The sequence below is a fragment of the Pteronotus mesoamericanus genome, unplaced genomic scaffold (genome assembly GCF_021234165.1).
Source record: "Pteronotus mesoamericanus isolate MK-2021 breed Mesoamerican mustached bat unplaced genomic scaffold, CSHL_Meso_final contig_74, whole genome shotgun sequence".
Classification (NCBI taxonomy): Eukaryota; Metazoa; Chordata; class Mammalia; order Chiroptera; family Mormoopidae; genus Pteronotus; species Pteronotus mesoamericanus.
In genome coordinates, this window is record NW_026555247.1 from 14,323,536 (window position 1) to 14,351,506 (window position 27,971).

At 38.6% G+C, this 27,971-nt stretch overlaps 1 protein-coding gene across 1 annotated transcript in view; it reads right to left on the reverse strand.

Annotated features, from left to right (window-relative positions):
• KLHL14 (kelch like family member 14) overlaps nt 1–27,971 on the reverse strand; it is a 90,522-nt gene that overhangs the window by 18,618 nt on the left and 43,933 nt on the right. Inside the window, exon 3 of the mRNA XM_054583850.1 lies at nt 1,907–1,996. Coding sequence (XP_054439825.1) covers nt 1,907–1,996 — 90 coding nt within the window. The remainder of the gene's footprint in view (nt 1–1,906; nt 1,997–27,971) is intronic.

Below are 27,971 nucleotides of genomic sequence, written 5' to 3' on the forward strand. Positions count from 1 at the left end.
GAGGGAGTGAGCCACCAGGCCCGTATTGAGACTAAAAGTACTAAAGTTCAATTCTGAACCTCTCAGGGGCTAGGGCAAAAGAGAACATTCACATTCAGTCACAGGACTAGCATTAGTCACAATTTTCAACAGTGACTCAGTACTTTGGTCTGACAAGAGTGTGTCTGTGGGTCTTCCCATGGAGCACAACGGGTGGTGATAGGTGTCCCTACAGGAAATGCAGGGCTGTGCTTTCAATAGTTTTTTTCTCACAGCATATTCGCTGAGGGCTTTAAAGCAAATTGCTCTTCCTCTCGGGGGTGGAGGAAGGCAAATCAGTGAGGTCCTGGGACACAGGTTTATGGAAGTCTGAATTAGTTCAAAGACAAAATCTTGATTCTCTAGGGTAGAGGAAGGAATATGTCCATTAACTCTCCCCTAATTCCCTCACCCAATCCTCTGAGCTGTGCATTTGATAGAAGCTGAACAGAAAGCAGTTACAGGTCTTATTGGGGAGATGTGAACCTAGGGAGCAGGCTGTCTGCATTGTTGATTATGGTCTGTCTCATAGGAATGGATAGGAATGGTCGGTTCGTCAAGTTTTGTGAACACTGAGTTGTGGCGCTGAGTCTGGTATTTGGACAGAGGCTCATTCCACCTGGGAAGAGGGGTGGGCTGAGAGAGCACTGCCATCAGAAACAGGGCTTTCCAGAGTTTTTTGGGGTCATGGCTTAGTTTTAATCTGGCCTTTAAAAAGAAGGTTCTGCAGTGCACTGCCTGTTTACTTACAAATACTCTACTCAGTTGAAATCACTCCTAAGGAAAGACAGGTTAAACAGTAAATGGGGAGTTTGCAGGGGAAAAGTTAGAGGAGGGGTACTGCATATCATTTTTGCTCCTGTTCCAAATCTGTTTCGCAAAGCCCAGGAACTGTTTCCTTTCCTACCATTAAAGATGTGAACCTACAAAGTTGCAGGACCTGAGAAAGAATGTGCCCCTCCTTTCAAAGAAGTGTTCTTGGAGGGTGGCCTGGGTTATTTTCCTTTAAGATTTTCTAGAGTGAACAGATGTAACAATTTTCTATAATTTGCCTTGGTGCAGATGCTGAAAGAGATCATTCACAATAAAATATATGCAGTATATGTAATTTCATCTGGATGTTCTGGGGTTTTAAAGTAAAAATGTGTACCTGCAAGCTGTTTTATGGTTTCTCAGTCATAATTATCTCTGTTACACAGAAGGCTACAACTGCAACTCCTCCTTCATGTGCAAGCTTTCCAAAAATATCTTGATAACTTTGCGTATTGTGCAATTCACGGTGTTTTCCCTGTGTTTTGCTTGGGAAATGTATTAAAGGGTTTGATTTCTCTTTGCGATAAATTTATGAAATAATCACATCAACAGGGAGGACGGTGGATGATCTGTGAAAGAAGCTCTTGAAACAGCGGGGCAAGTCAAACGGGTCTTGAGTAATAAATGTGGCAAAAGAACTTCAGCGAAGGTTATGTGCAGTGTGGCTGCAGATAGTTGCCTTATTATTGAAACTGCATTATTACACTGGTAAAACGGGAGAAGAGTGGTGGAGAAGGTGGTCAGAATTCTAAATAGCTGCAGCTTACCACCTGCCTCTAGGGAGTCCACGCCTGTGCTGTGGCATTCCTCAAGGGATGGATAAGGAGAGGGGCGGGGGCGTCAGTGCGAAGCTAAATCCCTAGACAGTCAATGAGTGAATGCTCTGCTGCGCAGTCCTCTGCTAGCTCAGTGGTTGACCCTCCTTCCAATTGTCAGCCCAATTCACTGACTACTTCGCTTGTCCCTGCTGCACAGATACATATTCTCCATAGTCATTATGGGATGGACTGTTGTTAGTGCCTTTCACCGCACACATACTTGTTGAGCAGCCACTATTACGTTGTTCAATAGTTACCATTAGGGTTCCACTGGTCCTCTCCACCCAACACAAACAAGAAATTCTCCACCTCCACAACGCAGTGGTGGGCACTGTTGTACGGCATAACTGGAATTAAGAAGAAAAAAAGATGTGTGAAATTTTCCATCTTAGAACTTGCCCATTGGCTCATTAGTTATTTGTTTTCACCAAAGTGTATAAAATGTGAGATGAAGTCAGTAGGAAGAAGAAGGCCAAGCGGCAGAGCGGGGCACCCCCCCAGTCCACAGTGGCTCAATGATGTGTTCCCAGCAACTGCACACCCAGCCCCTTTTGATTAATTTTACATAATGTTATTCCACAAATTAGTCAAGAACAACCTGTCATGCTGCTTTCAATTCTTAAGTTCTCCTCACTTGCCTGATGATGGGGATCTCATTGCAAAGCAGTGATTGAAACTCGCAAATGGTCAGGGCTGGGGTTGCTTCTTGGAAGAAACAACCCTGCATACACTTGGAGCCATTAAGATGCTCTGCCCGAACTTGGTTTGCTGGCAGTCTTTCCATAAACAGGCTCAGTGTGCTTGGTAGCTTTCTATTCCACAGCAATGAGCAAGCTGAATTTCCATACAGTTTTAAGTTTTTAAATTAAGGTCCTGCTGATTTAATGCCTTCTCCAAATGTATACGCTTAATTTCCTGTACAATGTCATTAGCAGCACAATCACACATTTTCTATCTATCTGCTTAGGAGCTCTTCTGTAACAAAGACAAAAACTGTCAGGAACATCACAAATATTCATTCCCCTCATCTCGCCCTTCTCCCTGCCCCAATCTGGTGGCTGTGGGGAGGGAGTGTTATTCAGAAACCCATGAAAGCCAGCTTTCTCTGTATTTGTTCTCATTTACATTTTTATTTGGGAGACACACACAACCAGCATAGGACCCCCCTGGTACCCCATGTGCTATGCAGTGTTAGTCTCTGCTGTCATAATATCATGTGGTAAATGGAAACGGACACAGGGCTAGTTATAACGCATGCAGCGGTTTGGGCCCAATGACACCAGTAGTAAAAATGATGTCCTTGTTCAGCTCATCATATGGGCACCTTAAATCTAGGTGAGGAAAAATGGGGAGGTGATGTGCATGTTCAGGCAGGGAACTTATTGCTTGACACGGATCAACAGAGCACTTAAGAAACCAGTGCAGTGGGAAATCAATATGAGTCAAGGCCAGCTCTTGCTCTGCACTCTTTTTCCAATGGGGAGAGAGAGAGGGAAAAAGAGAGAGCACACCTGTCTTATACCCAACTCATTTGCGGTGATACATGTCTATCATTTCATTTCTTTTTCTATTTTAATTTTTCTCAGGAGGTGCATAGCAGGCTAAGATATGTAAATAAAAATAATAGGAAACAGATAAAGCTTTGAAACCTATAGTACAGTTTCTGAGAGAGCAAATCAGATCATTGGAGCTTTTCACTACAGGATTTTAGGAGTTTTGATTATTTTATCATTAAAATTTTTTTTTTTACCGTGACTATTCATTGTTTTTGAACTTATCTGCACAAGGGAGAAGGCATTGGTATACAAATCCCTGATTTAGGAGATACTGTGGAAGAAATTGGGTGTGCGGTGGATTTGTGAGGTCCATTAATTAGGTCAGTTGGCTTAGCGAGTCATCTTGGGAATGTCCTTGGTCCCCCCAACCCTCAATTGTCTCTTTGGGAAATGCTTTTAACCATATAGATTCTGCTGAATCCATCTGAGGCAGAATATATGTTGGGTTCATTGAGCAACTAAAATTGGATATGTTTTGAACATCTTTTTGAAAAAAATTAACCCATCATTATTTGGATTATGATGATGGTTCCAAAATACAAAAAAAAAAAGCCAACCCTTATGCTTCCCATCACGTATGTATATCATGAGCAGCCTGGAGCTGCTCAGTTCATCATAGTGTCATCTGGCCAGTGTAAACGTATAGCATTGATTGTCATCTGTATGCATCTACTCAGATGAGAAATGAGTGTAAAAATAGAGGCCACTGGCTATAACCAACTTCCCTTATGACAGCCACTCTTCCAATATTTATTTTATACTCTTGGTCCATTCAATGTCCAAATCTTATAAGTAATAAAAACCCGTATTATCTTCTTTTTAACTAGAAGTCCAGCTTTATAATACAGCCCTATCTCTGAAAATACACCACTTGTATTTTGTTCTTGCCATTCATTTGCTCCCATTCAGGCAACCAGAAATTAAGTGAAGGAAATAATAGGTGATTTATTCTTAAGCCTCTTTTTCATTTGATTACCCCTATTGTTATGCTTTATGCAAACAAATGAAACTATTGCGCTAACTATTGAAACCTCCAAAATAAGAGAGAAGGTCTTTGATGTTCTAATATAAAGGTTACTTGAAGGTATTCTTATTTATCTACACATATTTACTCTGGTTTTTAAACTTTGTGTGCTGTATTTCTTGTCAGAGTATTTCAGTATCTCATTCCTGAATTACTGTCTTTTTAAAATTATTACCACAAATTGAGAGGCTATAAATATACACAAAAGCTCTTTGAAATTATTCTGAATGTAAAACGCTCCATATTTATCAGAAGGAAATCTATATTAAATCAATGTTTCAGTTTTGCAAAAGACCCACTTCCTTTGATTTTGGATTAAACCTGAAGGAAAACAGAGTAAATAGGGCAGTGAACAAGGGCAAACATCTGTTTAAATGGCATTAGGCACCCTACTTATTGATTACCTTTTAAGTAACAAAGAGTACATGCCTGAACCTTTCTGGATTTCTCTAGGGGTGGACACTGACCTCGCCCTCGCAGGCAGGCAGGCATTGGAGGAGAAGTTTGTGCTCCGTGCTCACATGCAGCCCAGTGTGAGCTTTTAGCGTGTCAGTCAGTGAGTTAGAGGGAAAGGGTAAAGAGAAGCTAATCAGGATGAAATGAGATTAAAGGCTGTCTAATTTTACAGCAACTGTGATCCATCAGCCACTGTGAAAGTGACAGTGGAAATGAATGATGGAGACAGACAGGTGGGGCTGTACATTTCACTGATTTATCCTCAAATGCACTGGGCCTTATTTTATTGAGTGAACATGACCGCATTTATCATGACTGTCATCTAAACCCACTTCCCTCCATTTAAAAAGGTCACTTTACTCAGAGGGAGCAGGAGAGGGGCACTTTCAAATCAGATTTAAAATCTAATAACACATGTTTATAAGGCCCTTTGTGAGAATTCTCAACTTTTATTAAACAAACTACAAATGTTAGAAGGAAAGGGGGGAAAAGGCTGGAAAATTGGAAGAAAAAAAAAAAAGGAAAAGAGACCTTTGGCCATCTGTGGGAAAACACTCATTTAGTCTCTAAATTGGAAGCAATTTGTACTATTTTTGCCTTTCCCACTCCAAGCAAGTAAAATTCTGCTTTAGCCTGGGAAATTAAATAAAACATTTACATTTAATATTTTTAATTAAGAAAGTAGGAAGCAGGTAATACTATGAAGTAAATTCAGGGAGGATATTAAGTCCCAGTACTTACTCTGCTGAATGACTCATTGTCACACTCAATACATGTTAATAATTGTTACAAGTTGAATCTCTGTCACAATTCACTTATATGTCTGTTAATTGTTTTCCCATAACTTTAAGGCCATAAAATCTCAGTTACACAGTCTTTTAATCATCCTGTTCCAGTGCAATAAAATATCCTGGAATGTTATGCAAAAAATTAGACTTCACGGATATGAAATCATTCAGACCCTCAGAGTACTTTGTGCTATTTTTCACAATAGTAACCACCATTTACCAAATATTTGCTATGTGCCAGGTACTGTGCTGGTGCTATGCATATATATAATTATGTTTATGATACATAAGTACTTATGTTATACTGCCGAAAACATACTAACACTTAAGTTTTGTTCTTGCCATTCATTTGCTCCCATTCAGGCAAGCAGAAATTCAATGAGGGAAATAATACATGACATTATAATACATGATAAAATATAATACACGATAAAATATACCTATATTTCATTTACCTGCATTTATCTATATCTTTCATTTAATCCAACTAACTACAAGGGAGGCATTACTCACTCATTTTATTTCTTTAAGAAATACTGAGGTTTTAGGAAGTTCAGTCACTTGTTGAAGGTCATACTCAGCTAACGAACGGCAGAGGGAATCCAAACACAGGGATATCTGGATCCCAACCCGCGCTCCTATCCATTTCACTCTGCTGATTTTCAATAGGTGTGTTCATCCAACCAGCAAGTAATTACTGAGTACTTGTACCTTCAGTGATGATGTTCCTGAAATTTCTGTATAATTTTTTGTATCAAATCATAGTTAAAATGTTCATTATTTTCATATTTAAAGGAATTCTAATTAAAGAAGGGGGCACTTCTTTAGAGTTTTTTTCCTATAAAACTGATATTCAAAGTGTGGGTTTTCTTAAAGTAGGATACATTTGTTTGATGGGGTCAGAAAAACACTAAGCAAATAAGCCGGATGGACAGTCTATTGGCAGAGGGTTTTTATTTTTATTTTTTTTAAGCAATGAAGGCATATTTCAACAATGTAAGCAGATTATAATTATATTTGGCATAGAGGCCCTTTTCCTGTTGTATAGAATGTACAGGGTCTTGTTGTATGATGAAGGCTGTATTCTGCTAGAGATCAGCACTATTTCCTCCCACGTTTTATGTCTAAGGAATGCATAGCCTTTCTACAAGAAGGTTATAGGTGTCCTGCACAGCCACAACATTTTCATGAACATCTAAGCAAGAGATTGCATAGGGCTAAGCCAAGAACTTAGCCAAGTTTACAAAATTGCTGAGCCAATGGTTATCGCATGTATTATCATGTGACATTTATGAGGTCCTGGATTTCCTTCTGACCTTAAATCCATAAACTTGAAAAACTGTCAAATATGACATGCTTCTTACTTTTTTTGGAAAAAGTAATGTCTGTGGTGAAAATACAGTCTTATAGAAAATAAGGACACACAGGCCTCCTCAGCCTTTCTGCCGCTCCCAACCCTCAGCCTTTCAGCGCCCTACCACTGAGGTTCTCTCTGTTACTGTGCTCTTGCTCTTTCTTCCACAGAGATTATACAAATGAGTCATTTTCTTTAATACAAACGGCAGCAGTGTTCTATGTGCAGATTGTTTAGTACCTTGTTGTTTGTTGTTGTTGTTGTTCTCAAGAATGCATTCATTTATTCACTCTCCACCTATCGAATATTTTTTCAGCTGCTACTCTGCCAAGCAATGTTCTGCCTGCTGGGGAGGTCATGATGAATAGCAACAAGGGATATTCTGGTCAGGAAAAGCACATAATAAACGTGTGCACAAATAAATAGGCGTTTTTGTTTCAGATGACAAGTGCAGTGAAGAAAAGTAAAGCAGGGTCCGAGGGAAGGGAAGTACAGGGTCAGAAATTTTAATAGTGGTAGGGAAGGCCTTCCTGAGTGGATGACTTTTGAGTAGGAGAGTGATGGAAGCGAGGCACGCAGGATGTAGATGCAGGAATAACAAGTGCAGAGGCCCTGAGGCACAGGTGCCCAATGTATCAAGAACAGCAAGAAGACCAAGAGAGGGATCTGAAAACAGGGTGGATCAGGGGTCATGGTGCAGTCTTGGTCAAAGGACAATCCTTGGATTGTTGACCACCACATTCTTTTTAATAGCCACACGGTGTTCCATTTGATGGGTATCCGATAGTATACTTCATTCCCTCTGATGGGCATGTATTAAATCATTTAATAAACTTTATTGAACACTCACATGCAGACAGTTTTCTGGTTGTGAAAATACAGCAGGGAACTATGCTGATGGTCTCCCTGTTCTTGTAGTGTTTACATTACAGGGGAAAGAATGTAAACAAATAAATACAGACCACACAGGTACAAAGCCATGGTAGCGATGTGATATAAAGAGAAATAAAATGGGACAATGTGTTAGAGAGGGGGTGCCTGGTTATCACTCTAGCAGGGGTGGTCAGGGAAGGCCTCACCGTGGGACGGCATTTAAGGTAGAATTTGAAGGGTGAGAAGGAGCCATCATTACAAAATAAAGGGAAGGAATCCATGCAGAGACTCTGAAGCACAAATGAGCTGCATGCGCCAGAGAAGCCTAGAGGAAACCTCCGTGGATGGAGCACCAAGGATAAGGGCCGAAGAGGCATGAGAGGAAGTCAGGAGGAGGGCAGAGGCTGGGTAGGTGGGTCTTTATAAACCAGGATCTTACTCTTAGCCTGATGGAAAGGCACTGAATGGATTTTAAGCAGAAGAATGACATAATACAATTTATGTTTAAAAATATTACTCTGGCTATTATAGATGTTGTGGGTAGAAGAGGGGAAAAAAGGGAGATCAGAGGTCTGGAGAGATAGTGGGGGCTTGACCAGAAAGGGGCACTCAGGATGGAGAGAAGGGGACAGGCTTGTCAGCTGCTCCTATTACTAATGGTGCTCTGCTGAGTGTCCTTGTAGCTACACAACATGCATACACAGGAGTTTATTTGTAGGATTAACTCTCCCAAGAGAAATTTCTGGGCTAAAGGATGGGTGCATTTTACATTTTAATGGACATCATTACATTGTACCTCTTTTTACACTAGTATCTTTGCCAATATGGTAGGTGAACAATTGGAATCTAGTTAAAATTTAAATCTGCATCTGTTTAATTATGATATAGGTTGGGTGTCTTTTCATATGTCTAAAATCCATTTGCATTTTATAGACTTTTCTGTTGGATTTTAATTTCTTGATATAATTTATGCTACCTAGAATTATATTATTTTTGCCTTTAAAGTGTTTTTCTATGGAGTTACCTAAACTGGCAAAATAAATGACATTCTGAAAGCTTTTCTATTGCTAGAATATGTATTTGTGAAATATTTACTCATTGATAGCAATTCAAATAGCAATTACATGCTATTGAAAACAAATACAACCTGAAAGAAAGATGCCTCATTTAATAATATTGAATGAGTATACCCTGGCATGAGATTGTAGAGGATTTTTAAATGATTTTTTTCAATTTTATAATAAATGTAATTGAGAAACAAAAATGTTTAAAAATTTACTAGCTTGTTTAATCCTATCACCCAGTCTTTCTGCAAAGATCTAGCAGTTTGGCCAATGTCTCCCTGCAGATAGAAACAGACACGCAATAAAATATCTTACATGAAGCAGTGCTTGATAGATATTATTGATAATCTACAGAAAAGGCTCTGTTACTTTTTTCTGTTATATTTGGTTTGAACGATCTCTGCAAACTACGAATAAATGGAAATGTGTTGTGTATTGGGGATGATTTGATCATTATGGACAATTAGTCTGGAAAATTAAATCCCACAAGAAATTCACATGGTCTGATTCCAGTGATGAGCTGGTGGAGGCTCTGAATTAACCCAAAGGTTGTCAACACTTCCTCCCTCTTTCCCAACTTGTTCTGCATGCAACTAGCCTGGTTTCCATAGTCCCACTGGAGACAAAGTTTTTGAAATGAGTTCAAGATGTAAAACTCTGAAAAAAAAAATGCATGTGTTAGGTTTTGGAGGCTGTGCAAAAACCAAGAGAGTGAGAGCTTGTTTCTTTACCATAGTTTGAACTTGTATCTAAGGGAGATTTTTCCTGACAATGAAAAATCTTTGTCACTCTTTCTCTGTGCAGTTATTACTCCTTTGTTACTCCTTCTGCATACAGTTATTATACTGAATGCCTGCCTTTACTGTACACCTGCCAAGTCATGACACAATATATTGAAATTGCTGGTCTTTTGTTTGTCATCCCTACTAGATCTATGAGCTCCTTGAGGCCAGACTGTATCCTCTCTCTAGCTTTATTCTGGGCATTATGCTCAGTACGTAAAACTGGGTCAGACTCAAAAGCTATATCCCTATAGCTTTTATACCTAACAGTAAATGGAAATATTAGGAAAACAGTAAGCATTAGTAGCACAAATGAATGAATGCTAGCCAGCTAAGGGAGACTGTGGAATTTACTTCTTTAGAATTGATAAAAAACGTGATGAGTAACAGAATATGAAGGAGGGAGGAAGTGGAGGAAGAAAAGGAGAGAAACGGAGGAAGATGTGCCTTAGATGGGGATTCTATGGCTTCTAGAATAAATGTTACCCATATGCAGTACATATGTTAGTTTTCAACAAAAGAGGTTTATAAGTTCTTCAAAGACTGTGACATATTTCATTAGAAACTATCATGGCCTAATTGTGCCAAGGTCAAAGATTTTTAATATATCCTTGTCTGTTTACAGTTTCAGCTTTGAGCAGGGGGAGATTGCTAACAACCAGTGAGGCTAAAGGGACTTAAAATAGCACTTCCATTAGCTAGGAAGGCAAAACTGACTTATTTTTATTTAAATTAGAATATTTTCACTAATATATTCCTAAATTATGTTATTATAATATTAGCTATTTTATTTCGGATACTTCCTAGCATGTTAGTTAGAAATTAAAAATAGCTTTATTTTCACTTTTGGAAAGTAAAAGAAAAAATCTTTGGGATTGAAAGCTGCAATCAATTCCATTTTTTTTTCTTTTTTGCAAAGTGTTGTGTTTCAGACACACTGATGAAACATGCTAATGTTTTAATGTCTCTTTGATGTTCCCTTTTCTAAGTGCCAACACAATGTCTTCCTGATAGTATCTTTTGGGGCAGTAAGAAATTGTTCTATTCATTGTTCTACACCTAAAAATGTTCATTAACAAATAGTCAACTCTGTAAATGGATTAAAGTAGTAAAGCAACACATATTACTTAAACTTGTGAATACAAAATCCTTGACAAAGGACAAGGGAGCCAATTTAAACTGTGGATGAAATAGCAAGAGGACAGCAAAAATGATTGTGAAATAGCTTCAGTTCTCTTACAGGATGGTCCCAAGGAAATGGGTGTGATCTATATAATGACAATTTATTAGGAAGTGTTTTCTGACATAGATCTCACATACTTAATATGGAAAAGTGAATTCTAGTTGTTCACTTTATCACCATGAGCTATCAAAAGGTACATTTAATAAACATTCATCTATCAACTCATTCATTTATTCATTTCATTCAAAATATATATTTGAGGAACTATTGTGCTAAACTCTGAGCACATTAAGGTTAATTGGATACTATCCTTGTATCCAAAAGCCCACAGTGCAGAAAGAAAACATGGAACCAGATGAATAGGATCCACAATGCTCTAGGAGACAAGCGATAGAAGCACCAGATAGGACAACGACTAAAACTGCAGAGAGAAAGAGAGGCTTAAGCTAAATCATCAGATTAAAAAAAAGGTGTTCCAGGTTGTCACAGCAGCAAGAATCATTATCAGTAAAAAAAATCCATGGAGTTAACAAATACTAATTGAGCTCCCACTATGTGCCAGAGCTTGAGCTAGGCCCTAGTGATCTTATTATTTTAAGTAGATTATTTTATAAAAATTGATGATTAAAATTAGATAAATTTCCAAAATGTTCTCAATATGATAATTATATTACTATACTAGCAATTCTTTTGTTAAAGCCAGAGAAAATGTGTTTGAGGAACATGGGAGCAAATAAAAGGGACGGGCTGTTATCTACACTGTCTTTATGGGCAGCCAGCCCACTCCCCAGCGCAAACTCCCCCTGAGCAGGTCTCCTTAGATCATCCCGAAGCAGTGCCCTCCGTGCTAATTACATTTCTCTGACATTCAGAGCCACCTGATTGTTCTGGAAGCAGTTGCTTCAGTGCACTGTTCTGCTATTTCACTTATCTGACTTGAAAGGATATTCCACTATAAAGATCCAGAAATATGTGTTACATATTTCTCCCATAGCCATATCATGGTGCGTGCACATGTATGTTCATGTGTACCTGTGTGTGTTATATCTGGGAGGTACTAGTCGGGCTGGGCATTCAAAGTTATACTAGTCCATATCTTTAATACACACTGGAAGTTAAAGCGCAGCCCGTGATCTGAGGCAGGTGGTCTTGGCCTGGAGGAGGCACCAGGAACTGCTTCCAAGTTCTGACTTCTGGATTGCTGGGAAAAAGTGGAGAACTGAAGATATACAGATCCCAAGAGAGAAGCATGTAGGGCGATGTGATGAATACTGAAGTTCCATTTTCTCCTTTTTTTGGCACCATCATTTACTGGCAAAACTAGACAGTCATTGAATATTAAGTGATATTTACTTATAAATATATTTATGAATGTGCATGAATATTTGGCATTTCTCCTGTGTTCGAATTGAGGCCGAGACCCTAAGACAGAAGCTAATCTGAAGATATATATCAGGCCATCTATGTAAGACTTGCTTAATGTTGCTCCTAAACTGGTTTTGATTGATTGTATCTATGTATGTAAACAGACACATGTATGCATATTTAGCCTATATATACAATGATATGGAAGGCTATTAATGAGTAGGGGGTTTTTTTCTTTTTTTTTAAGAGAGTGTTTGTGGGTGACTGTGGGAGCCCCGGGCATTTTCCACCAGCAGAAGTGAACCCTCCTCCCATCCTCCACCCCAAAGACAAAGCAGAGGCTGGTGGAACAGAGACTTGGGCCAGATGGTTCCATGCCTTTTGAGGCTGGGCAGGCATGGGTGCGGTCTGGAGCCAGAGGCTGGCACAAGCTGTTTGTGATGGGAGCAGAAGGGGAGGCAGCTGAGGCGGAAGTGGCTGGTACTTGTGGATTTGCTTGGGCACCTTTACCTAGTGCCTTCCTGGGGGCTGAGTTGGTGCTCCTGAAGCCTATTTGAGTAGAAATTCATGAAAGGATCCTCCAGCCAAGAAGACTAATTGCCAGGTTAAGTTGTCTCTAACAGAAACTATGTGGTGGATAGCCCAGGGCACAGTAGGAAGTGTTTGGAAAGAGGTTCACAACGGAACCCATAAAGACTGCTCTTCAAAACACAAAAGTCAGCATTACAGCCTTTGCCTCCTGAAAGGCAACACCCAGCAAAAAAAGGGTTAACAGAGTAGGCCTGAGGCTGGTATCCTTAGAAAGGCCTGTTTGCACGGCTGGGCTGGCTTTCAGCCGATATCTAGGAACTCAGATTTCAGGAGTGCTCCCATTACCTTAAATAAGAGTGGCTGATGGTGCCCAAATTAGACAATGTGATTTACGCTACACACTGTGTTTTGCTGTGTATAATGCGCATCCATGTTTTTGGCCCAAACTTTCAGGAGAAAAATCTTTTGTTTTAATCTTTTAATTCCGTATTTTATTTATTTATATTTAGAAACAAAACTGATCATCATATTCCAAGGTATTATTTTGCATATGGATATCATTATTGCTTTCTAGAGTTACACTTTTAAAGCATAAGCATAAATAAAAGAATTAAAAACATTTATATAGATATGGGATACATACCACACATGTATAATATGTGCACCCTTATTTTTCCCTCAAAAATTTGGGCAAAAATATGGTCATTCTACACGGCAAAATATGGTACCTGCTTTTCTTATCGGAGTATGCAATTTTGGTATGTGCTTGAAGATGTCTACCTGACCAGCCCCCAGTAGAAACTTTGGGCACTGGGTCTCTAATGATCTTTCCTGGTAGATGCCATTTCACAGCTGTTGTCACAATTCATGCTTGAGGGAACAAGGGCGTCCCATCCCACGTGACTCCACTGGGAGAAGACTTGGCCTTTGCATCTGGTTTCCTCCAGACTTTGCCCCATGTACCTTTTCCCTTGGCTGATTTTGCTTTTTCATGTTTTTGTTATAATAAATCATACAGTGAGGGCACTCTATGCTGATCCTATTAGTCATCCTAGCGAATCACTGAACCTGGGTTCTCTAAGGGGTCCCTGGTACAATAGGAGACAGACAAACTTCAGATGTATTTGGAACACAAGATTTTGATTTAACACACTGGGGCTGCTTTAAGAACTTCCTGGGGTATAGCCCACAGGGAGAGATGAGACATCCAACAGAGAGGTTCTGAAAGGTCAGTGGTTGGAAAAAATCAAGTTGTTTTCCATTGGTTCCGTATGGGAAGCTTGTTCAATAAATGATTAGGTACACATTTATGACAAGACTCCCCATGATACTTTCAGCTGGGGAAGCCTGGCTCCAGATTTCCTCTGGCTGGAATGCGCACATCTCCTGGAAATCTACTATCATAGTACTAGAAAATTTATGAGAGAACTTGACACTATGGCCCTTTTTATTTTCTCAGAAAATGTGCAGACAAGTTGAAACTAATACAGACACATATGAGACCATGCGAAAGGAGTAACACTTGTGGTGCAGGTACTGTGTGTCCAAGAATCTAGAGCAGGAGTAAGTCACTGGGGCTTGGCTCATGCAGGTAGCGACGCGCCATCTTTCTCTCTCCCCAGCCATTGTATCCTCCTGCTGCCCTCACAGGGTGCTTCGCCTTGTCTTTAAAAAAGAACAGTAGGGGCAAACTTCTTTCATTCTGCTGCTCCTTCCAGCTATCATTAAAACACCCTCTTCCCTGGCCAGAAAGCTGGACCCATGATCACAGTGCTGGACACTGAGCAACTGGCCTAGAGGTGGTACCCATGACCCAGCCAGGCCCTTTAAAGACAAGGAGGAACCAAGCAAAGAGAAACGGATCTGAGTAAAGAAGGAGCTCATGGAGTGAGGAGAAATGAAACCTACAAAGGGTGAATCTTGACAAGATTTTGAAATTTTGTTTCTGAGTCATCCCTAAGGCCCCTGCTGTCCTGCCCTCCCAGTTGTGTGGCCCCATAAATTCATTCTGTCCCAGAGTTTTACAGTGGTCTCCTAACAGTCTCTTTGCTTTCTTCTTTGTCCCCTTTGGCCTAATCTTCACAGAGCACTCAGAAGGTCCTTTCAAATACCCAGGTCAGATGATGACGTTCATCGATGGCCTTTCTTTACTTCTCATTACCCTTAGGATAAAGTTTTCAGAATGGCCTACAAGGAGCACAGGGCCTGGCTGCTGGCCACCTTTTCCACCTTCTCTCCTATCACTGTCTCCTCACTGATGGTGCTCCAGCCATACTGGCTTCCTTGCCGTCCCCTCCACATAACAAACACATCTCTACTTCACACCTGGGTTTTTCTCCACCTCATCTGTTCTTCCCTTGTGCATTCTCATGGTGTGCTCCGTCACTTTACTCAGGTGTCTGTTGGAAAGAGGGACCTTTTCTGACAGTCCCACTTAAAAAGGTCTCCCCTGTCATTCACCATTCCTGTACCCTGATTTAGTATTCTTAATAGTGTTCAATAATGCCTACCATTATACAGTTTGTTTATAAACTATTTCTACATTAATATATTAGGTACGTAGATAGACAATATACTAATATATTAGCTGCATAGTTGCATGATTGTCTTGCTCACTGCTGAACTCCGAGTGCCTAGAAAAATGTCTTGCACATACTAGGAGCCTTATAAATATTTGTTAAGTTAATGGCAAAATAGTTTAAGTTATATTGCATTGGATGTCTGTAATTTACAACCAATACTTTGCCATTTCAGATGGAGAGATTTGGTTAAGGTGAAACAGTAACTCAAAAAGCACGTGGCTTTAGCTACTGGGTTCAATAGTGGAGATGTGCAATTTGCCTTTTAAAATGGAAGATAGTATAGTGTCATACAGGTCTGGGTTTTATATCATTTAACTGTGTGAGTTTAGGAGTCTTGATTTCCTTCATCAGTAAGATGTGGATTATAAAATCCACTTCACAGGGCTATTGTAAGAATTTAATTATATTGGATAACTTATGTCAAGCACCAGGCTTATTACAGACAAACTATAAAGGTTTGTTTTTTTATTGTCCCCTTTCTTTAGTTCCTTCACCAAATATTCTTACACTGTTTAACTTTACAAAGGACAAAACATCTGCAAACAAGCCAATTTCCTTCGCTTGCACTATTAAGTAATTAATAAGAGCATGATATTGTTAAAACATAAGTTTGCTATAGAATTAACTTAAAACTCAGTTTGAGCTTATTGAGGTAGATGATCACATCTGGATATATGAATAGAAAGAGGTGACACAAGTTCCCAAATTTTCAAGAGTTACATTGGTGACGCTTCAAGTGGTTTAAACTCACATTCTAACAATACACATTACAGGAAAAGGATGAAAGATTTCATTTCACTTTTACCTAATATGTATTAGACATCTACTATGGGCTGTGTGTCAAACAGTGAAGAATATAGCAGAGTACCTGACTATGAAGCCCACATCCAATAGAAGAAAAATTTCCATGCACACAAAAATAAAATGCAAAGCAGACTGTAGGTTACAATGTGATAGAAGTCCAACGTGCAGAGGAAGATGAGGCAAATGAAGAGAAATTTTTTTAGTTGTCTTGGAAAATAATAAGTACAGGTAGATTTGTGTTGGGTCCTTGAAGGAAGGGTGGGGAATGGGCTGATGGAGAGAGACTGGGGAATTCTAGTCAGTGCCATCTGTGTGCAGGGAGGCATGGTCGCTGGGGAACTGTTAGCAGGTTTGCGGGGCTGGAGTGTAAAGGAAGGTTTGAAGAGCAATGGGATGTAAAGTTGGAAAGGCAATGAGAGACAAGGTCGTGGAGATCCCTGCATACCAAAGAGTCTGTTACTCTCGGTAGAGAGGCCTTGAAGGTTTAAGGAGCAGAGTAAAGAATGAATGGTGTGAACAGGGAATAGATCCTGTCCTTTGATCTTGCTAAAACTCTTTCATCACCTGGGTATGTTTCTGCTAAAATTAAAAGCCATCATATTAAAGCTCAATAATCCAACAAAAGAGGAAAGGTCTATAGGGGGGAAATTGTGAAAAGTATAAACACTTCAAGTGTCAACCCAGAAAACATAAAGTGTAACCACATATAAAGGCTAAGAGGCCCCCCCCAAAAAAAAACAACCAAGCCAAAAAAACCCAAAACCAAACAAAACAAAAAAAAAATGGAGAGGGAGACATCAAAAGAAAAAATAAAACTAAAAATGACAACGGGTATACATATTATTTGTGGAGAGGGAATAGGCAAGAACATTTTAACACAATTAAAATAAAGGGGAAGAAGAGAGGGAATGATGTTTTGTCTTCATATTATTACTAGATCTTATTATAAACAAGACTGTCATTCAAACACCACTTGTGACTCGAATTTGAATTCTCCTTCCCTTCATGTTGACAAAAAGGAGTAACATTATATCTATTCCCACACAATGAGGACCGCTCTATACAATGTCACTCCCCAAAATGACATCATTTGAATCACCATTTGCTCTTACTCTTCAATAAATCAGTTAACGAATTGTCCTCTTTCCTCAGGGAAAGTGTCTGAGCATCGGAGGCTAATAGCAAGGTCTAAATCCATTAATCCCTCCTTTCACTCTCGCTTACACTCCATAGCCCTCCTGTTCTTACTTCCTTTGTGACTGAGTTTATATTTTAATTCTCATCTTTGCAATGACTTCCTGGAACACAATCTTAACTCTCTTGCTCTTTTCTCTATTCTTCCTACTTGCACAGCAAAACCAAATCTTGGTTGTATTCAGCCCATGTCTGTACCAACAGAACCAAACGTAGCTATGCCAGATGTGAATAGCCTTATTTAAAATTCCTGTTATTGTTGCCTAACATTTCTATTGTGTTTCCCTGCACCATTCATTACCTCATTTTTATAGATCAAAGGTTAACAAACTACGGCCTACGGACCAACTCTGGCCCACCTTCTGTTTTCGTAAATAAAGTTTCATTGAAACAGTCACACCAATCAGTTTGTGTGTTATCTGGGTGGCTGCATTCTTCCTACAATGGCAGGGTTGAATAGTTGCAACAGAAACGTAATGGCCTGCAAACAATAGAATATTTGCCCTTTACAGAAAGTTTTCTGACCTGTCCTAAAAGACTATTTTACATCTTCTTTCTTCTCAACTCTAACATCTGCTTTCGGATTTACTTTTAGCTTATAACCTTGTTTTCTATTTCACTAAGAAAATAGAAACATTTAGAAAAGAACTCCCACAGGCTCCCTGAATTGTACATACCAAATTACCTTCATCAGCATACCTATACACAATCTGCCTTTCTGTTCTGTTTCCTTTTGTTACCAAGGGTGGATAAACGGTCCATGCTAATTTCTAAAGTCAACACTTCCATTTGTGTATTAGGTCCCTTTCCTTGTCAACTACTCAAGGATATTTTTTCCGAAATTTTATCACATCTTGCATCATTAATTTTTTCCCCTCTGTATCAAATCTCTCCCATCAGCAGAGAAACGTGTTGTTACATTTTCACCTTAAAAAAAAAGCCTTGGATCAATATCTTCTTCCTTCTTATCCCATTTCTCTGTTTCTTTTTATGTAAATAATCCTTGAAAAGTTGTCTTTACTCAAAGTTTCCAATTTTTCCCCTTCCACTTTTGCTTAAACCCTTTCTAATTATATTTTAGCTTCATCATTCCACTGGAACAGCTGTTGTTAAAGTACATGTTACTAAATAGGAGGTTGCTTCTCAGTGCTCATCTCACGTGATCATTTGACACAGTACCATTGGACAGTTGACAGATCTCTCCTTCACATTGGTTTCCTGGGAGATCATTCTCTTTGGATCCTCCTTCTCCTGGGTGACCACTCCTTGGTCTGAAAACTTGCTGGTTGCTTGTCATTTCTTCTGTCCCTAAGTGTTGGCATGTCCCAAGGGCTTGCCTTCTTTTCCCCTTTATCCATGTTCACTGCCTTGGTGATCTTCCAGCCACATGACTTGACAGATCCACTTGGGTGTCAAATGGGCTCTCCAGCTTCACCTGCCCCCAAACCAACACCTGGCTTTCTCCACCAAACACGCCTTTATACCAAAGTCATTATCAACTCTCCTTCCACTTGCTCAGGATAAAAAAGCTTAAAAGCATCCTTGACTCCTTTCTTTCTTTTATATTATGCTTGATAAAATATATTATTTATTTATCTTGGGATAAAAGGTATCCTTGTAGATGTTTTGTTTGTCTACACACAAGTCCATAAAATGAACTGTGATATATATGCTTTTCTAATCTGCTTTTTTTAACCTGTAAATATGTGATAAACTATTTTCATTTCAATAAATATAGATCTTCATTAATAGTTTTTAATAGTGATATGCTATTTTTTTTGGTATGGATAAACTAAAACTTACTCAATAATCCCTAATCATCAAACAAGAGTTTGATTCCAATTAATTGCTCTAGTAAACAGTACTGAAAGGAATATCTTTAAACATTTAAATGATTACCTTCTTACAACAAATTTCCAGAAGCGGGAACTGCTGAAATCAGGACCATTATGTTTCTTTAAAATCTATCTTTTATGTAATTTACATATAAATGCATCATATAAATATATATATTTTTCCAGATTCCAAGATGACAGTGATGCACTATATTTATTGGTGAAAATTATATAGTGAATAAACTACTGATAATTCAGTAATTCTCTTTTACTAACTACATCTGAATTGTAGTTATGAATCCCATATACATGGAAGACATCATCTATTCAATTTATAGAGAACTTGCCTTGTGGCTGTGGATTCAAGGCCCTTAGTGATAGCTCCATGCTCTCCCAGAGTTCAGACTGGCAACCACAGCTTTGGCTGATGAGGACTTATAGAGGCAATTCACTTAGTATATGATCGCAAATGGAACCTATTTTCTCTTTCATTGTAGTTGCTTACTTCATGATGTAACAAAATGTTACAGTAGTAATATTAATTCTGGCACTAAGCAGGCAAATAAAAAGCTCTCATTAAAGCAGAGTAATTATAGATACGTAGTCAGAATAAAGTGGGGCTTTAAGTGTGGGCTATTTAAATTAACTTCCTAGATTGAATCTTTTTATGTGCTGTGAGGGCTTCCCTCTGGAATTCATGACAACCACTTCAGCGTTCCTCAGGCACTTGGAGAAATGCTGAAGGAAGAACTGGGTCTGTTAATTGCCATGGCTGCAGATGCCCGTTGCTGCGTCCTTCTTGAAGACGCCTTTCTTGGGCAGCTGCAATTTTGAACTGAGCCACTAGATGGTGTACTCTGTTCTTTGCTTGCCCCCCAGAAAAAAGCATCAAGAACTAGGCTAACATATGGGGCCCATAGGAAAGCCAAGAAAAACAAAGAGGAAAGCTGCAACAGTAAGACAAAAATTAGGGGGATCTCTTTAACACTCTGGTGTTTGTTTTTGTTTTTGTTTTTTTGTTTTGATTCAGATCATGGTGAGTTAGAGAATAATATCAGTATTATTTTCTTTACTCCATTCCTCCTAAGTAATTCCAAATATTTGAGCTGGACCAAAATCTATCACTGATTCTCTAGCTACTCATGGTAACATACTTTTAAACTTTATACTTCAGCGCTGAAGGCAAGTAAATATCCAATAGTTTACTTCCTCTTTTAGAAACTCAGATGGACAAATACTTAGCAGCAATATCCTATGCTAAAATTGTTACAGAGAGATTTTTAAAATAAGCCAGATTTTCCAATACCTTGAAGATGTGGAGATAAGTCCTGTGACAGAGATGTAATGAATTAGAATTTGTGGCTTCTCTGTCTATAAGCAACTTTGATTCATGCATCAATATAAATGTGTATTCTATATATCATGTATGCATGATTGGAAAAATGATTTTTTTTTTACTTTTTAGGGAATAATTCCACAAAAGAATTATTCCAGACATTTTTAAATGTAAAATTGCTTTAAGTTAAAAGGTAAACACTTTAGAAAAGTTGAAAAAATAAAGTTCTCTCCTTAAAGTTCTTTCTTAGATTTTTACAAATACACAGGCATTTAACTACGGATGATGTTTTATTTAATAGCTTCAAGACATTTTTTTACTCTTTATTGAAGTCACTTTTAAAACAGCAAATTACTTTCATTTAAGGGGGAAACAATTTAGTGAAGAAGTTGAGAGAATAAAGAGTCCTCTTCTTTACCTTAAAGGACTCTCCCAAATTTTTACAAATGACACATGCATTTAAACTATGGATGGTCTTTTTTTGATTAAGTCATTTCAACATTATCTTTTACTCTTTCTTGTCATATTAACCTGCATCCTATATGAATTATAATACCTCATCTCAAGTAGCAGTTTAACTTTCTGAATTTTTAATAGTCAAAGATGACTGTAGCAAATCAGCATGATGATCCTTTGTGGGGAAAGTAGTGTTACAACCAGTCGGGGCCTTTGAGTTGACAAGAACTGCCTGAAATTCATGTCCACTATGCAAGATGAGATGAGAAAATGTCCATCTTTAGTGAATCTTTAGTTGGAAAATCTGAATAGTCAATGAAATTACTAAAAGGCTTTAATGATACTCCTGAAACAGACACTAATTTTATGTTTTTATTTTTCAAATTACATTCATATGACATTTAGAAGTAATTTTAATAGAAATTTTTTATTAACTGAGAAATAAGGTTTCTTGGACCATAATGATAAATTATGACTATATTTTAAAAGTATGTTCAACTCATGATTACTCAGTGACCAGTGGTCTGGTTTGTATATTATTCTGGTATTATTACCTCTTTTGTTACCTCCTTCCATCTCGTCCTTTGGTTATTTAATTCTTCAGAGAGCAAGTACAGTCAAAGGGCAGTAGTAAATGCAGATAAATAGATTATGTATCCAGTGTGTAAAAACTTGTTTTGTTTTTGGTGTGTGGTGAGAGAATGAAGTGATGAGGTTAAAATTTTATAAATTGTGATTTTTTAGTATCCTTAGATTTTTAACAATTTGACTCCTTTACTTTACATATTTAATATTTATAAATTGGCTGTTTTTATCACATTATGTTTTGTATCTAGTTTATATTTGAAATTTCTTTTCAAATATTAATTTTGTAGATAAAAATATTTTAAATGATCACTCCTAAAAGATTTAGGTTTAATTTCTTATTATTTACATATTCTTATTTATCCTGATATCCTCATCTGCCAGTCTGGTTTGGGCCTGTAAGAGCAAAACCTATTCAGATTGAGATTCAAATGTCCTCTCTCTATAAACTGGCCTGCCCAATGATGATCAAGTTGTTGGACCAATATTCCAAAGCCTCTCATGTGGGTCACAGTAAATGAAGTGAACGAACTGGATATTTTTTATTCTATTTAGCACACATTTAGTACATGAAAAAGTGTTTTCAGTTCCTGTCATTGTAGTATAGTCAGTCTTAAAGAAAGATTTGTTATAACTGCAGTTGAAGATTTAACTAAATAAATTGAACTGAAAAAGAAAAAAAAACGCATGGAAGTGAAAATGACAAGGGGAAGAAATTTCTCATGGTTGCCTTAAATTTAGGCCATATAATTCACTCTTCCCCCTGAGAGTCAGATGATGAATTGCAGAATTAGTCCATGATTCAGATACAACACTTCAGGCAAAACAAAGGGCTACTACAAGATGCCCAGCTGCTCTTGATCTTGAATTTATAACATTCTGTGCTCCTGAAATGGCATTCATTCATCCCCTCATTTATGTATTCAGCAAATATTTACTTATTGAACCTTACTTTATGACAGGCATGGGCATACATAACCCTATTCTCTCAGAGTTGAGTCATTAGTTTTCTTTCACTCCATCTTTTCTTCTTTACACATGTCAATGACACTGCTTGCTTACATGCTGACTTCAGAATTTGTATTTCTAGCCTTTCCTCTTCCGTCACATAGACCAATAATCTCCAATTCTTTCTGGATAACTGCCCTTAAATACCTCCTAGTTTTTAATACTTCATTCCTTCACTGATGCATTCAACAAATATTTATTGAATACCTGCAATACCATGCACAAGACTGGATATGATGCATATAGACACCACAACTCAACGTGTTTAAGACTAAACTTATTTCATTCTCTTCTAAACTTGGATCTTCTTCTTGGCCTCCTCTTTTGAGCAAAGGCATCAGTTCAAATTGGCTGACATGCCAGGCTGTCTCTGACCTCCTACTGCCTGGAATTACCAAATGATGTTTAATTCTATCTGTGAGATGAGTTTAATTTTGCCATTCTTTCATTGTTTTCATAGCCGTGGCTGTAAATCGGGCCCTTATTATCCCCTGCTTGGGTTATGTAATAAATGGTTGTTCTGTCTCCAACCTTTCCTTTCTAATTCACCTGAAATTAGTTTTTAAACCACAGATTTAATTATGTTATTTCCCTGCTCGAAGATTTTTGGCGTCTCGCCACTGACTATAGACTAAGATCTAAATGACTTTCACCTGACCCTTTATACCTGCTCTTAACCCACCTTTTAGCAGCTCCCAACTTTTTGCAATTTCCTCCTCATATTCGTATGTCACTTTCCAGGTTACAAGGGACTTTCCCATGTGCCTTCTGTGAGGTAGGCTGGGATTATTCCTCAGAATTTAAAACTAAAAAAAACAACAACAAGGCTCTGAACATGTCAATGCTTTGCTAAGGGTCTCATGATTAGAAAGAGAGCCGAGATACTAAATCGCAATGGGCACCAGCACCAAAAAACAAATTAGACTGAAGGGTAGAATTTTTATGGAATTAAATGAATTTGGAAGATAGGTTTCTATCAGTATTCAGAGTCCTAAATTTTATCTAAGAACTTCTTTCACACAGAAAGTCAATTCTTTAAAATTTTTTAAATTTATTGATTTTAGAGAGATGAAAGGGGGGGGAGAGAGAGGAAGAGAGAGAGAGGAAGAGAGAGAAACATCAGTTGGTTGTTCACTTATGGATGCATTCATTGGTTGATTCTTATATGTGCCATGACCAGGGATCAAACCTGCAAACTTAGCAGTTAGGACAACACTGTAACCAACTGAGCTACCAGGCCAGGGCAGAAAGGCAATTCTTATATTCCATATATCTTTGGACTTATTACACTAATCAGAGTTTAAAAATAATTTCAGTATTTTATAGTCACTATAATAAGCTCTACTCAATTTTTAATCTTTGTGTATCTTCACAGTGATATAGATATACTCACAATATTGGTAGTCTAGCTTTCAAAATAGAACCTGCTAGTGTATTCAAAATTTATAGCACTCTGTGCTACAATTTGATAGAAACACACTATTTCAACAGATATTTAGCTAGTGCCTGTTTTGTACAACTCTATTAGATACTTAATAAAAGTTGATGGGAAACAATACATTTTCAAAGCTGGCCCACAATGTTTGAACTTGTACTCTAAATAAGATATTTCCATATGCCATAAGTTTATTACTCAAAGATCAGGATGAATGGGATATTTATCTCATCATTAATAACTTTGGGGCCTCACTACATAACATTTTATATGTACGTATCAAACAATTGGGTGTAACGGTCATCCAAACTGATTACTGTATAAATGAAATGTGAAATAAACTGACTTTGATGTCTATTAGCTTATTGATCGCCAAGGTTGCTAAAGCTGCTATTGTTGTGTAAGTACTTGTTCATTTCTTCAATAGTTATTACATGTGCTTGACATAGTGGCTATAAAGATAAATAAGGCACAATGTTCTTGCTTTCAGTATAGGAAGGCAGACATTTGAACAACTCTAATACAAAATGATGAACTTTCCAAGTTAAGTATGGGAAGGGCACTGTGACCACACAGAGGAGGCAGCAAGCATTTGTTAGAGGTGGGCCAAGAGTTACCCTGGCACTTGGTCAGAAGGAGGTTCATGGCCAAGTGGGTGTAATGGCATGTGCTCTGTTAGCACCCTGGACCTATTTTTATGTTGGCTTATCACATTATACAGGATTGGTTCATTTCTGTTTCCTGTGAAAATTGTGTAGGCCTTAATAATATAGGCCATGTCTTACTTGCATCTCAATTTCCTAGCACAGTGCTTGAACTTGAGCAAGTGTTATACAATGGAGTGTGGAATTAGGTAGAATGGAGGAGCACCCCATGCAGAAGAAACGACCTGAGCAATGGCTTAGGTGTCAGAGGGACTACATTTCAGAGATCTGTATGTAGTTTGGAAAACCTAGGGAGAAAAGGGTGGGGTGGAAGAAACAGCATAAAGTGAACCTGAGGAGGCAAGCTTTAGAAGCTGCGTGGAGTAGGCAGATTTCATCTTGTGGGTTCGGGGAATTCCTTCAAGATTTTATGTTTGGGACTGGCAGTGTGAATGGCGATGAAGAAATGATTGAATTGGATATAGAAGATAATACTGACAGCACTGTTGGCAGGATGAGGAAGGGCTTAGAGGACGGGGGCAAGTCTGGGATGACACTTAGGTTTTCAGGTGAGGAGATAAAGATGTGCTTTACTGCAAGAGAGAACAAAGACAATGGGTTTGAAGGCAAGATGACAAATTTAAGGCCAAATGGAAATGACGAGGAGGCAATTGGAAATACAGAACTGGTCAGTTTAAAGAGAGAGGTCTGGGAAGAAAACACAGATGAGTGCTCCGTCACCAGCTGTCATGAAAGCCACAGTGCAGGGAGGGTATTCGGGATGAGAAAAGGCTGCAGATAACCTTCAGCCAAAAGCTAGCACTTAAAGAGTCATCCAGGAAGGTACACGAGAAAATATGTTTTTGCAAAGCTACATGTTTGTAGTAAGAAGATGACTTAGCCCGACAAATATAACTTTCATCGAGATGAAGGATATATTAGTACTAGAAGTACTGAAGGGGTTCTCTCTGGATCAGAAACCACCGCCAAATAAAACTGTCCACGTTCCACATGATTTCACTACCTGGCTCCCTGAGCTCCCTCATGTATGTTAAGAATTGTCGTGACTCTCCTCTTTCTCAAGTTCTTCACCTTCTCTTGCCTCCGAAGCACATGTATTTTAAGATGATCATCTTCACATTGTCCTTATCAAATGAAAATATGAGAAAATGATGAGACCGCACAGTCGCCAGATGAAAAGTACAGTTGAGAACAACATATGTTTTGCCAAGGAGAAGGCTCTCTACTCACACGGGGACCAGGCGTGTGCTAGTGCTCTGAGGCTGCCCATCTTTAAGCCACTCTAACAACTATACCTTCAATTCCATGCCTGTGGATATTTGGATACCATTAGTAGGCACAGGGCAACAAAAATGGTAAAGAGTATATTTCAAATCCTGCCGTGAGGATACCTGGGCATTTCTCAGTAGTCTGCAGAGTGACGGACACATTGGGCAGCTTTAGGGAGGCAGAGGGGTTGGCAGGTGTCTGCCAGTTTTATTGAAGTTAATAATACTCATTAAAAATGATTCATTATTGACATCTACATTCACAAAGCATTTGTTCAGGCTTGATTCCCATGAAAGTTACATTTTTACAGAAGTTCACTACAGGGAAGTGTTCCTCTACCCCAACATTGACATATTTCTTTTAAATGGACAATTAATCAAACTTATTTTTACATGACTGGTCTTCCTCAGTTACCATTCTGAAAAATCTTTATGTGGTAAAAAAAAAATATTAGAACACTTAATTCTCCCACGTACACAACTTTGAGGAAGACTTCTCCAATAGTCTCAAGCACAGTGAATCCACTTGGCTGACTCACCCATTTAAATCTGCAAATACCCATCTGACCTTGAAATAAAGACAGTGTGGCTCTCCCGTAGGACCCACATGACAATGGTATTTCCCTCAACATTTAGTGACAATCAGGAGACCCCCAGCCTACACCATCTCTGAAGATATTTAATGCCTTTTTTAAAAATCAGAAATAGAGTCTCAAATCTCATGTGATATGAGTAACAGTGATAGAGAGACAGAGAGACCCAGAAGGAGAGGGCGATATAGCAGCAGAACTGTGTTCTGTAAATAAGGAACTCACATAACCCAACAGGTGTCTACCCTATTGAAGACAGTGGTTTCAGTTCTCACCACAAACCCCACTTGTGTTTTCTCATAAAGGTGAGTCAAACTACTAATTTTTACTTTGTAACATTAATGTGTGCAAAGCACAACGCTGTAACATGGAGACTTTCTTCAACTGGCAAAGAGAATAATGGGGAAGATGACAATTAATTCATCTTTTAAAAGTCAAACATTCACAGTCATTCCTACTGTGCGGGATGGGTTTAGGAGAGTTTTGAATACAGGCTTGACTTGTAAGTGGTGGACAGGCTTGATAGTATCATGCCACCGCCCCCTTGCTACCTGCCTCCACTCTACTTTGTTCACTTGGTAGTGGGCCAGTCGGACCCAATAGAAAATATAAAACAGCTCAGGTATTAAGGAGCTTGGGTATGCCAAACTGGATATTACAGTTCTAAAGAACTGAAAAGGTATCTATATTTTGACATTTTTAATCATAGATTTTGGTCTCTAATCAAAGGGCATGATTGTTGGGCATCTTCTGATCGTCCCTGTAGATCCACTCTCTACCCACAATGACCCTGCCGGGTTCTTCTGGGTACCAGTGGCACTAAACACAACATCTAGGGGCTCCCTTTTTTTTTTTTTTTGGCTCCTGGCTGAATTTGGTTTCAGAAGGAGAGCAAGGTCAGGGTATCTCCTCTCCTGGCTTCCTTCTTCCAGGTCATTGTATGCTGCCTTTCTTGTTTGAATGAAGGTCTTATTAAGTGGTTCTCTCAACACAGCCTTCTCTGTCTCTGGTTCTGGAACTTCTCCTTTCCCTTGCCTTTCAGGCCTACAGGTGGTAACCGTGCCTGCTGTAATTAGCCCTGGGGAACAAGAAAAGGGGATACGCTATTCCTTGAGGCGTTCTCAGCCCTTACCTCTGTAAGCAGCTTTCTAATGTGTTTAGATTTTATTTGTTTATTTTTAGAGAGAGGGAAAGGGAGGAAGAAAGAGAGGGAGAGAAACATCGATCAATTGTCTCTCACACATCCCTAACTGGGGACCTGGCCTACAACCCAGACATGTGCCCTGACTGGGAATAGAGCCAGCAACCTTCCAATTCACAGGCCGGCACTCAATCCACTGAGCCACACCAGCCAGAGCTTTAAGGAGCTTTCTTATTAAACAGTGTCATCTGTTTCCTGTTGGAATCCTATGTTGCTCACCAAGTATACATTAGCTCTCACCTGGCACCTTGTGAGGTTTTTTAACTTCTGTATTATATGAAAACAAAGAGCTAATTATTTTTCATTCAAAATGGCTCAAGTGATTGAAAGCTTCTGATACATGCTTTTTTAAATAATCCAGTTGGGGAAAAAATACCGTATTAGAAA